The sequence below is a fragment of the Gadus chalcogrammus genome, chromosome 8 (genome assembly GCF_026213295.1).
Source record: "Gadus chalcogrammus isolate NIFS_2021 chromosome 8, NIFS_Gcha_1.0, whole genome shotgun sequence".
NCBI classification, from domain to species: domain Eukaryota; kingdom Metazoa; phylum Chordata; class Actinopteri; order Gadiformes; family Gadidae; genus Gadus; species Gadus chalcogrammus.
The window spans coordinates 25,088,650-25,102,080 of record NC_079419.1 but is presented as its reverse complement, the minus strand read 5'-3'; the positions used below and the strand labels follow the sequence as shown (position 1 = coordinate 25,102,080).

Sequence of the window (13,431 nt, the reverse complement as noted above, 5' to 3'; positions counted from 1 at the left end):
GAATTAAAAAAGAAGTGGTCGGACAAAGAGTTAAATATTTTTATGTAGCCTAGTGTTATGGTCCCTAAATACCCTCTCCCTCCGAATCCTGCCATTTGCATGGTCCGCCAGAAGTGCCATATAGTGCAGCATTACCACGGCGCAGACCTCTGTATTAATAGGGTTACGGTAATAAGACTGACCGAGAACCCCTTGGATAATCAGTTTGTAATCACCCACGTAAAATGTTCTTGAACATAACCCCTTTTTAATGCGTGATTTGTCATGAAAAGCATCAAGAGTAACGGACAACGTTTGTGATGAGGAGTGTGGCTTGGTTTTCCACACTTGTGATTTAATTGACATTTGATTGTGTTTACAGTGTCACATAAAAATATTATGTTATTGACACATGTTGGACAGATGCTTTATTCCATGCAGTCGCGCCGTCAGTGGACAGTATGGAGTGACGGGATTAAATATAGAGAATATTTTATTTCTATTCTAAGGATGTTTCGGGAGTAATAACTGAGAAATAACGCACAATTATTCTGATTAGGATTTAACGCATGATACGGGTTGAAATTAAATTTATGAAGGGCGATGACAAAACATAATCGTTCTTCTCACTCTACAATTCTTCAGTCTGACTTCAGTGCACCACCACACCATCTGTGTCGCCAATTCTCCTTTTCCTCCAAACCATGCGTACGCATGGGTCAGAGTTTGCTTAGGGCTGAGCACATTTTCCCGTCAAGTTGGTTTTCTATAGATCACAACCTTGGCGTGGAAAGTCACGTACGCCAATTTCAGCCCCGTTTTGTGCGTACGCAACGGTTATAAATGAGACCCCTGGGCTTGTTGATATAGAAAGATAATCAAAGCAATAAAGAATAGCTTGCATGCGCTCTAAATTGATCAATGTTTGCAATGTTTGAAATTGCAGCTTGTTTATCATGGGTGACTCGGTTCTGACTTTGATTCTCACTATGGATTTAGAACCTCTAAGTATCTCATTTAGAATTGTCAATGATATTTCTCTGCCTTTTACTGTGATTACTAAAGCTGCACATCTATATTTCATCTGATACAGCACTGAGGTCAAAGCAACATCCCAACACCATAATCGAAGAAAGAATCGTGCAAAACGCAGTCTCCAAACAAATATGCATTCGTCTTCAATACATGCGGCCAATCCCTCGCATCAGGGGACAGTTTGATCAAGACACGATATGAAAACCAAGGCCTCTTTGAGTCCGATAATCAGCATCGACCTCTGAAAGTGTTATTTACATTTTGAATACATAAACTTTTGGTGGAAATCTTGTTCCAGCAACCTGCCCGCTAAATCCCCTCCCGTAAACAGAGGATGCACATTCCAAGCCTGATAAGACGGTGACCTATACGGTGGCTCACCCTCTCGTAGTATTTAATCTCGTAGTCCAGGATGACTCCGTTGGGCGTCTCCGGGGGCAGCCAGGACAGACTCAGGGTGTCCGCCGTGGACTTCATCAGGTGGACGGTGGGCACGGCCGAGGGGGCTGGGGTCAGACAACACGCACACACACACACACACACACACACACACACACACACACACACACACACACACACACACACACACACACACACACACACACACACACACACACACACACAAACACACACCACACTGAGTAACAGAAACCAGGAAAATACAGGATATAAGTGGTTTTGTCATGCAGCAGCTCAGCTGATCTCCAGCAGGTCTCCCCTTCACCATCTGCCGGGTTCTATTGATCTGTGTGTGTGGCTCTAATGGAACTTAATTGACAATCAGTGTCAGAGGGTCCATAAACCCGGTGTTGGGAGGGGGGGCAAGCCCAGGCTTAACAGAGGACGCAGGATGGAATGACAATCACCTAAAGGTGCTAAGTGTTAATGGTAGTGTGTGAACATATCATATTTACAACATTTCATATATATATGTGTGTTTACATACATAAAGAGGAAGGGCTGGTGAAAGTGGAGCTGAGTTATGGGACAGAGTGTAAAGTAATGTAAGAATGGGAGGAGATGACGGTCGATGGAAAGGAAATAAACCTGACATTGAGCGTGTGTGATGGCATATTTCATCTGTGCTGACAGTAACTCAGTTAGAGGTGGCAACAGAGTACCTTCATCGCTTCTTCTTTGTAATATCTAATGTATTAAGACTCTATGGTTCTGGAGGATTTTAAATAAATATGGTAAAATATCTGCCCCACAAACTGACTGATATTTGCTACCTAGCATGGGCATCTCCACTGATAACTGGTTGATCCCCTCCACCCGTACCTCACCGGGCGCTACAGCGAGGCCAAGCGATTGGCGAGGCCAAGCGCCTCGCCATATCCTGCTGTCCGCTACCCGTCGGGCCCTGGGTACCACTCACCGGCCTGGTTGGTGGTGATGTTGACGGTTGAGAAGCGCGGAGCCAACGCCGTCTTCCCCGAGACACCGTTGACAGCCTGCACCTCGAAGCTGTACGGCGTGTGGGCCAGCAGATTGCGCACCACCACCTTCCTCTGGCGCAGGCCCAGGCGCCGCGGGGCGATGTCCACGTTGTCGTCACAGCGCGTGCATGGGACCCCCCTGCTCAGGCACTTCTTGCAGACCACGTTGTAGACCAGGTCGCTGCGCCCCCCCGTGTCCACAGGCTCGTCCCACTCCAGGGAGAGGGACGTCTCGTTTACGCTGGAGATGACGTTCTGCGGCGAGGAAGGGATGGCTGGGATACACACACACACACACACACACACACACACACACACACACACACACACACACACACACACACACACACACACACACACACACACACACACACACACACACACACACACACAGATGTTAATACACACATGAATATCAACACAGATTTACACATAGGAATCCACACACACACACACACACTCGACATGCAGCCATACACATACACCACACACATACACACATACACTGTCCATATAGAAAGACACCCACATGAATGTGCACACACACACACACACACACACACACACACACACACACACACACACACACACACACACACACACACACACACACACACACACACACACACACACACATTCTCACATTGCGAAATACTCCCACAAAAAGATAGACAGCACACACAAATAACATGCTCATGCACATACAGAAAAAGACAGATGAATGCCGATTTGCACAAACAGACACACACACTCTTTCAAATTGAGAAATAATAACACACGGATTAAGAACACACACACAAACAAACATACAGAAAAAATAGTACACAACACACACACACACAGACGGACAAAGACACAAATGTAGAAATACGCTAAACAGACACCCACAGTAACCTAAGCGCACACAACAGCATATGTAAATGTGTTAAAATGAAGAGATCAGACCAGGGCTGATCGGAGTGTGTCTCTGTGTGCCAAGCGCTACAGCCTGTCTACGCCCCACCAACGCAGCCCTGTTTAAACAGCTACTTAGGATTCTCTCTACAATGGAATCATCCTACCCCTTAAAGCCTCTACATTCACTCCCTCTGCTCATCGCTGCTCTTCAAGGCGCCGAGCAACATCTTTGGAATGAAGGGAACCAAACTGAACATCCCTGACAAGCTCCCCAGGGAGTCACGCTGGAACAGGGAAGAAGGAAAAGGAGGAGGAGGAGGAGGAGAAGAAAGGGCGGGCGTGTTCCTCTAAAAACATTGCTGTTTTGTTAAATGCTAGGAATTAAATAAACAACAGTCATCCTGACTTGGTTTTGCTAATGGCCTGAGAACAGATGCCGGCATCCACGCAACAACGACGCAACAAAGGGTTCAAAGTCTTTGTCTCTCTATCCACAGTATCTCTATCCACTATTCAGGGTTGAGGTCCTGGGCATCCTCTGAGAGAATTCATATTCTGGAGCCAGCTTATCTCCACGACGACCAGATGTGCGCTGTGGGAGAGCAGGTTGCTGAAAAAAGGCAGGCTGGAAGAGGACGACCAAGGTCTCAGGGGAGAGTGACCATGACATCTTTTTAAACCAATCAGCGGCGTATGAGCGAGTAAGTTCCCCAGCGCTCCGCGGGATGGACCCTTCCCACTCCTAACCAGATGATGGTGTGCAGAAGGAAGGGATGTAACTAAGTAACACTACCGCTATGGCGTCGACAGGTGTCAACATTCCTCTACTCCCCAAGACAACGTCTACTGTCTCACTGAGGCCAAACCCACGCTCTCCCCTGAGGCCACACCCACACTCTCCTCCTAATGAAGCAGACCCAGTCATCTAACCCCCAGGCTGCTGGGGACTTTGATTCATATCTGGATCAAGATGCTAAAACAGTTATCCAAAGAATGACTTGCAAAGAATGTGCAAGTAAAATACTTATTTCCAGCATGGTCCTTAATAGGGCCAACCAAAACCACAAACACACACAAAACACACTCTTCCACAAACTCACTGGCTGTAGCGACACACGAACAAGGCTAGCTGACAAGACACACAAAAATACACGCAGTACATAGAGAACAAAGCTTGGACTAAGAGCTGCAGCAACTAGGCTTTGTGTGTGTGCAAGAGTGGGAAAGACACAGACACAGTGTGAAAAAGATGGAGATTAAATAGGGGAGTGAGAGAGAGAAAATAAGAGAGAAAGAAATACGAATGAGACAAATAAGAAAGAAAGAGAGAGAGAGAAAGAGAGAGAGAGAGAAAGAGAGGGAGAGAGAGAGAGGGATTGCGTGTATGAGTGTTTGTGTGTGTGCTTTACTGTACTCCGGTCAATGTCACAGTCCAAAGTGTTCCTGTGAACAGTGGACTGCTGTCACAGGTCACGTGTGTGTGTGTGTGTGTGTGTGTGTGTGTGTGTGTGTGTGTGTGTGTGTGTGTGTGTGTGTGTGTGTGTGTGTGTGTGTGTGTGTGTGTGTGTGTGTGTGTGTGTGTGTGTGTGTGTGTGTGTGTGTGTGTGTGTCAGCCCTGGGGAGAGACTGCAGGCCTGACGCAGCACATGGCGTTTAACAGTCATTGCGGAGACCTTTTTGTATGCTATGCTGCCTAATGGCATTCTGGGTAACTTTCTATAAGGGCCAGACCAATGATAACACCTAATTAAACCGACCCGATGTCTTCCAAAAATCATATACACACTCTCCCTGTATTCTCTGTCTGACGCACTATCTTCTAAAAATGTGTAAAATATCAATCCAATCTACTGGATCTCTGCTGCTGTGAACACATGAAGTGCGCAGCGGGCGGAGCGGAGGAGCAGGGGACTTACTGGTGCAGGCGGTGTCGGGCGGGTCGCTGTCGGCCCGGGAGAAGCCCGTCAGGCAGGGGCAGACGTTGACGCCCCGGGTGGCAGCCCGGCTGTTTGGGGGGCACGGGGAGCAGGAACCCTCGCCATACTTGGACTTGAAGGTCCCGGGACTGCAGGCTGGGAGCCGATGGGGTGGGAGGGGGAAGACGAAGGTAAAGAAGAAGGAGAAAAACAAAAATCCAACCATACAATGTTATTGTCAAGCGTATGTCAAGACACACTGAAGGCTGAGGGCCGTCACACATCGCCTGCTTCAGAACAGGGCTCTGGATCACTGCTGGTTCTGGAGGAACCTCTTTGTGATCGAAGTTAGACTGCGACTGAATCAGAGGCTTTATCTGTCCATCGGTGGTCTGTCTGTCTGTATAGTTCTCCATCTCCCACTCCTCTTCTCATTCTCTGGAACAGATGACATTAATCTTCCCAAAAAAAGGAGTTCTACACTGACAGGTAAATTCCAGGGTGAGAAAGAAGAGAAAGAAGGGGGAGGAGGAGGATCACGATGATGGACTGTTGACAGTAGATTGTGGTTGTCGGACTGAATGGAGCAAGGGAGGGAGAGAGAGAGAGAGAGAGAGAGAGAGAGAGAGAGAGAGAGAGAGAGAGAGAGAGAGAGAGAGAGAGAGAGAGAGAGAGAGAGAGAGAGAGAGAGAGAGGATGCATTTGACCAATAAATCATGGTTTCTTCTGTCATAAGGCCTCAGCAGACACACCATGATGCATCTACAATACACCTGCAATATACCTTCAATATACCTTCAATATGCGTGGCTTCAGCGTGTATCCCTATCAGCAGCACGATAAAAAAACCAGCCAAAACACAACCAATTCACATTATATATGTTACGTCAAACCATTTAATTAGATGTGGTGATATTATGGAAACATAAAACATTAAATATATACATGAATAAGAAATATTTATTATGATTATAATGTTTAATATTTAGCAATTATCAATTTGAGTAATAATTTATTCGAAATAAATTAAATAAAACAAAAAATTATTAGAATAATCGAAAATATGTAAAGGGTAAGGTTATTTGTATATTATATCAGTGTTTCCCCCAGCACTGTATGGTTAAGGTGGCCGCCTTAACAACAATAGGGCCCGCCTTGACTACCAATGTATAAAAAATAAAAAAACAATACTACAAATATATATAAATATATAAAAAAACGTAATAAAAAAAATGTAATTATTATGCATTAACAAAGCCCAAAACTCTCTTAGGGACAGAAAGCAGACTGAGAACTGAAACCCTCAACGAAGAACCCCCCCAACCCCCCGCACCTTGACCACCTTGACTAAGACATTTTCTGGGGGAAACACTGTGTAGGTTTCTATGAATATAAATGAACAAAAAAAAGAATAGCACAAATAAATAAATAAATACATAAATACAAATATATCAATAGGTCTGCGAGTTCACAGAACCATCAGAAGCCCCTCGAAAGGGAGCCCTAGCATTAGCACATTAGCACGTTAGAAGGTTAGCAAACTAGCACGCAAGGGATGTCGGAGTGACAGACGCAACCTTACGCCCCTCCCCCCTGAGGAAGACCCACCCAGCACTCACCCTCCAACACTTCAACATTCCTGACTCATTGTGTAAAACTGTGGCTCTGGGAACATCTGTACTCCCAGCATGACGGCTCATAAAACCAGTTAGGAGAGAGAGTTGGAGGGGGGAGGAGGAGAGGAAGGATGAGACAAAGAGAAAATGGAGATTGAGGGAGAGAGATTGAGGGAGGGGGAGAGGAGAGGAGAGGAAGAAATAGATAGAGAGAGGCGGAGAGAGGGAGGGAGAAAGATGAGTGAGGGAGGAGGAGGAGGAGAGGAAGAAAGAGATAAAGAGAAAAGGGGGATTGAGGGAGGGAGAGAGAGAGGGAGTGACATGGAGAGGGAGAAAGGAGTGAAGAGGAGACAGCTGGGGACGGAGGGAGATGAAAAGAGAGAGATTCAAAGAGAGAGACAAACATAGGGGTTGAGGTAGGGGAAAGATTAACCAGTTAAGCTAAGTGGTTCTTGAGTTGGAACGTACATTCCATTCGGATGTCACTTCCAGGGGGATCTCGGAGGGTAACGGCCCCCAATCGTACTTGGTGAAGCTGGTGAAGAATCTGAGCTGAGGAAGATGATGCCGGTGGTGGAGATTCACAGGACTCCGCGACCCTGCTCCCCTCGGTGGTCTGAATAACACCCCCTTCCCACACACCACATCCTCTCCTCCTCCTAGGTTTGTTTGTTTCTCTTCTTGGTTATCTATTTTTAAACAGTGCAGGATGCCCACCCTGCCTGGCTTTAGTCCATGAACCTCTATGGTGGGCAGGGGGGGTTCCTGTTCTCTGCTGCATCACAAAATACGCCCTAAGCCGCATCCTCTCTCTCTCTCTCTCTCTCTCTCTCTCTCTCTCTCTCTCTCTCTCTCTCTCTCTCTCTCTCTCTCTCTCATATCCCCTTTAGGTTCTCATTCATCTTCCTCTCCACTTCCTCCATCCTCCTGCTCCTATTCTCTCTCTACCTTACTTTTTACTCCATCTTCCTCTCTCTCTCGATGTTATAATGTATCTCGCTCCCCGTCCCCTCTCTCTCTCTCTGGTGTGTGTGCAAGCGTAAGCAGCTCTGTTGCCGCTGCCGCAACCGCTGCCACCGCCACCGTAACAAATGAAACGTCGGGGTGATTAATGTTGCCACAGTGATGTTGGCTCAGGCCAGTGTGAGTTGTGTTAATGAGTGTTGGCTGCCTGCAGATTAACTAACGTTAGGCCGCCGAGGAAATTACACTTCCTCCTCATCCCTCCCTCCACCCCCCACCGCCGCCACCTCCACCACCATCCCCCACCGCCGCCACCTCCACCACCACCCCCATCACTACCCCCATCACTACCACCACCACCCCCATCACTACCACCACCACCACCCCCATCACTACCACCACCACCACCACCCCCATCACTACAACCTCCACCACCACCACCACCCCCATCACTACCACCACCACCACCACCAGCCCCCCCATCATCAACCCCAGCATCACCACCTCCAGCATCACCACTTCTGCAACCACAACACCGACACAAGCAGCACCACCACCTAGCCTGAATCCCAAGGCTTTTAACCTTGAACCTCAAGCGGCCGCAGTCGTGCTCTGTCCGTGGTCCGTGTTGAGCTACCGCCGCCTAGGTGCGACGGCGAAATTGTTTTCCTTTTTTTCCTGTAGCCCCTCTCTCCCTCTCTGCCGCTGCTCGTGCCTAGCACTGTGCCTGTCTCTCTACACGTTGGCAATTCACACCCTTTAACCCTCGCTAACTGCTCTCCTCTCTCTCCTCTCCCTCTGTATTGATAGATATCCCCTCTCTCTCTCCTTCCTCTCTCACCTCTTTCTTTGTCGCTCACATTTTCTCCCTTCCTTCTCAGTTTTTTAGAAACAGCTCTCTGTGTATTCGGCCTTGGAAAACCTCTCCTTCACGACAACTCTGCTTGCCTCCTCTCAACAAACCAATGGCACTCCATTTTGAGCCTCCCCCACATCTCTCCTCTCCTTCCCCAACCACGCTCCTCTCCTCTCCTCCCTTCTCGAGGGAGGGAGGAGGGACAATATTTGTATGCTGCTCTTCTCTGCAACACCTCATCAATTCATACTCTCCTCTCCCTTCCTCCTCCCTCCCTCCCCATCCTTTTCAGCCAACACACAATAAACGCAGAGAGGTGGGGATGGCGGGGGGGGGGGGGGGGGGGTAGCAGATGACTTGACACTGAGCATATAAAGGAGCTTTAACTAAATCACCAAAACCCAGGCAGGAGTCTAGTTAATCAGACACACACACACACACACACTCACCCTGGCACTGTGTGTTTTCGCCGGACGGCTCGAAGCCGGCGATGCAGGTGCACGAGCCCACCGGGACCATCCACTCGCCATCCCCGTTGCAGTACAGTTTGAGCGGCACGGACACCTCCATGGCGCTGGAGACACAGGCTCCCGGCGCAATCACCAGCGAGGTGGCCTCCGCGCCCGTGGCCGTCTCGGGGAACACAGCGAAGTTGGCGATAGTGGTGGAGCACTTCTTGAAGAAGACGCGCACGGAGATGAGCGACATGCAGGCGCCCAGGTCCTGGAAGGCCAGGTAGAAGCCGGCCTTGGAGAGTGGCCCGAAACTGCGTAGCTTGGTGTTGATGCGGCCCGCCTCAAGCAGGGAGAAGCTCTCGTCGGGGGCGATGGTGTCCACCTTGACATAGGGGTTCTCTCGGAACAGGGGGCTGGCGTCGGTGGCCGTGTCCCCATCTGCCTCGTAGTAGAACAGGTTGAAGGTCTCCTTGCAGGAGCCCGGGATGTTGGGGATGCTGGCGCAGTCCCGCACCGAGAACTTGAGCTCCACGTAGACGCGCAGCACGGAGCGCCGCGGAATGAAGTCGGTTCGAAGCCAGTTGTTCTGGTTGGGCTGGCGGACGTTGCACACCTGGTAGGTTCTGATGGGGCTCATGGAGTCGTCGTAGCCGCTCACTTCCTCCCACTGGGCCAATAGGAGCAAATAAGCGTGTTTGAAACACATGTTAGAAACAGCAAGGGGTGATGCTACCTGGGAGTGCATACTGGGTATGTGGGTTGGGGAAAGTAGGTCTTCAAACAATGGAGCCAGATGTTCGGTCCATACAGATGTTGAATCCAATCCACCAAATTTCAATTTCACGGCGAAATGCACAAATTATAAAATGTGAAAGAAACACATAATACTGCTGTTTTAACTACAAAAACAGACACCAACATATTAATGCAAACCTAGACACACAAGCACAAAGGCACACAAGGCTATGGTGGTTTTAGCTGCAAATTAAAGCCGTTTTCAGACATGTCCTCCGCATTTTTTTCGAAGATTCGACCCTGAGGGTGATTCAAACTTGATGCGACACCGATGCGGACATCGGTGTCGTTCAGACATCAGTCAAATCTCCGGGTGGTTTCGGGGGGAGGCTTGCAAGGAGCGGGATATTTCGTAGGGTCTAATGGTGTGTTTGAGATGGCTCGTAACTCACCCGCACGAGTTGCAAGTTGGAAAATCTCCCAGCTCTACTTGCGGCATTTCACCGAGCCATGCTCCATTTTGGTCTTAATATTTCGGGATTGTGGGAGTCCATCGAGTTCAGTGAGGTTAACCGTTTGACTATGCAAACAAAGGTGGCTACGCCCATAATGAGATGTATTTAATTATTTATTTTTTTACCATGTTGGTCATTTTAATGTCGATTTCAAATGCTCTTACACACTGATAACATTGCTGCTTTAATCTGGTTTGTATTCGAGCTGGTTTGCTAAAGAGGCTAATGTAGATAACTATAACTAGCTATTCACTGTTCTTTCCCGACTTGTCGTATATTGATGCAAACATTGATGCGTTATAACTGCTACAAGCCAGGAAATAACGTCACAAGAGCAACTCGTGCGGGTGGTGTACAATGCATCTGGAACACACCATAAGTTTGCAAGAGGCGGGATAAGTGTGGCCGCTGTAACTGCACTGTACTACCAAGAGGCAGGCATGGAGGCCGAACGGGCCAAACTCATCCCGATCATCTTAAATGTTATATTCTGTTGGTCTATTCTCCTGATATTCTCCGGCTGGGCCGTACGTCTGAACAACATATCCTGACATTTGTACCCCGAAATTCTCCTGAAAAAATACCACCCCTGAGTTAGTATTTACTCTGGAGAAAATGTAAATTACATTATGTGTAAATGACAAGTAGAAAGTCTGTATATCTCACATCACTTGAGTGGGCTTGTTGATGACGGCTCTTTCATGCGTCGTATGTAAATAATAAATAATAACATAAATAATTTGTCCCTAACTCATGCTCCATTCTATCATCTATGCTTTGGATGTTGTGGATGCAACGGAGTATACGATGCATCGTTGCAGCAACATTTAAGATGATCGTGATGAGATCTGCCCGTTCTGCTTCCATGCTGTCTGTGGTCAAACCACAGTAGTGACAGCAGCTGCGTTTATTCTGCATCATATCCCACCCCTTGTAACCCCTCCTCCCAAAACAAGCCAGAGATTCTACTGATACTACTGACACCGATGTACACATATAAAGCATCAAGTCTGAATCACCCTCAGGGACGAATCTCCTGATGTAGAAATGCTGAGGACACAACGGCTAGTAAACAAAATAACAAAATTGTAAAAGCACCAGGACTATTCTCCTATGCACTGAAAACTCAGAGTATACTGAAAATAGTATACTAAAGAGGATACTAAAAAAGTTTACACAAAGAGTATCCTGGAGTTAGCAAACTAAAAAGAGTACACTAAAAGAGTGAATATGAGAATACTAAAATAGTATACTGAAAACAGTACACTGAAAATAGTATACTAAAAGAGTATACTGAAAATAGTATACTGAAAATAGTATACTAAAAGAGTAAACTGAAAATAGAACACTAAAAGAGTATACTAAAAGAGTATACTGGCTGTTTAATGAAATATCTTGGTTGAAACTTCTATATCAGCACAATTACAGATATTGTTAAAAAATATATATATATGACCCAAAACACATAGGCCTATTTACATCAAGCATATTACCAGCCAGTGCCTAATAAGCATAGTTGAAAAACAAACCTGACCCAATAATAACTTGGCTGACGGTACCGAGAGATGTCCGGGTAATGAGTTTATCTTCCAACGTGCCCTGTATGCACACTTGTGTTTATTCATTAAAGGGCTTCTCTGTATGTGCTGTCATCAGCCCCTGATTGCACCATGTCAACACTCGGAGAGTCTTCAACTTAAGTGGAATACATAATTCTTGCCCTCGCTCCCTTTGCTTCAGAATGTTTGCATTGAGTATATTTACTAAACTGGGCTGATTTGGAGGGCAGCGGCCTTTCTATGCGATTCTTTCCAGCTTTGAAAAATAAAAAGATCAAAAGGACGAACTTGACTGCCTTCAGTGCATCAATATGCAAGAAATATGCCAGGAAATATGCCTGAATGTTTAATGTCAGCGCTTCTGAAACCCTTTGTACTCACTCTGTGTCTCTCTCTTGGAGAGCTTTCCACACTGCGCTACCAGCGCTAGAGTGATGGTTTCACTTTTAATGAGGGCTAAGGGCCAACAATGCCCAGAAAGTTAGAAATGAGAATGGTGATTAATTTTTGCCATAGTTATTTCCGTGCCTACTTGTACAGTTGGCATATAACATATTACTTTAAACCCTATGGGTATCTGTTGTGTAGCACATGGTTATAGAGTAGCAGTGTGAGCAGTTGTGAGTGACAGATAGATAGTTCAGCCATCTCTCAGTTGGTGGTCTGTCTCTCGTTGATTCAAGATCAGAAATAATAGTAAGCTGATATCTTGATTGTTTCTTTATTTGCATATTCAATGATTTATAGAAACTGTGGAGTAACTTTATCACATTCTCCAATCAAATGATCATGAGATCATGAACAATTATTTCAAAGATGTCTCTTGATTACTGAGGGATGAAATAAACAAGAACAACAGGGCAATACCAGAATATAAATACAACACAACAAAGTACATGCATGCAAAACAAACCCATCCATTTAACAGAATGAACCCGATGACAAAAGGATTAATGGAAATAAATTGTCAAAAATAGTCATGTTCAATTTATGAACATATTATAATTGTTAAGGTAACAATATGGTCCAATGTGGACGTGGCCTTGCAAGAAGTCAATCAATTTGCCATGTATAATCTCCCCCTTGCTTTGAAAGCCTTATTTCCATATAGAAGGAGCTTTCTTGCAATTGATTATTTTAACCCAGAGAAAAAGAATGCATGCAAGTCAATGCAGTTCTGGTAGCTTATGCACAATTTATTATCCAGAGAGAGAGCGAGAGAGAGAGAGTGAGAGAGCGAGGGAGTGAGACCACATTGATTCGATACCTGACAAATATGTTAATGGAGAATGTATCAGTGGTTCGTGGCGCCTTCTTGTAAGATGGAGGTTATACGGTTATAAGCTGATGCCGGGACATTCAGAAGAGGAAGACGAAGAAGAAGAGGAAGAGGAAGAGGAAGAGGGGGAGAAGATGGGCTGCACAAGATCGTTTCCATGGCAACCCACCCCGTTTCCATTGACTGA

At 46.5% G+C, this 13,431-nt stretch overlaps 1 protein-coding gene across 1 annotated transcript in view; it reads right to left on the bottom strand.

Annotated features, from left to right (window-relative positions):
• Positions 1 to 13,431, bottom strand: part of ephb3a (eph receptor B3a) — a 66,866-nt gene that overhangs the window by 35,138 nt on the left and 18,297 nt on the right. Inside the window, exons 3-6 of the mRNA XM_056596305.1 lie at positions 9,151 to 9,823; positions 5,267 to 5,422; positions 2,393 to 2,728; positions 1,396 to 1,520 (exon numbers count right to left, since the gene is read on the bottom strand). Coding sequence (XP_056452280.1) covers positions 1,396 to 1,520; positions 2,393 to 2,728; positions 5,267 to 5,422; positions 9,151 to 9,823 — 1,290 coding nt within the window. The remainder of the gene's footprint in view (positions 1 to 1,395; positions 1,521 to 2,392; positions 2,729 to 5,266; positions 5,423 to 9,150; positions 9,824 to 13,431) is intronic.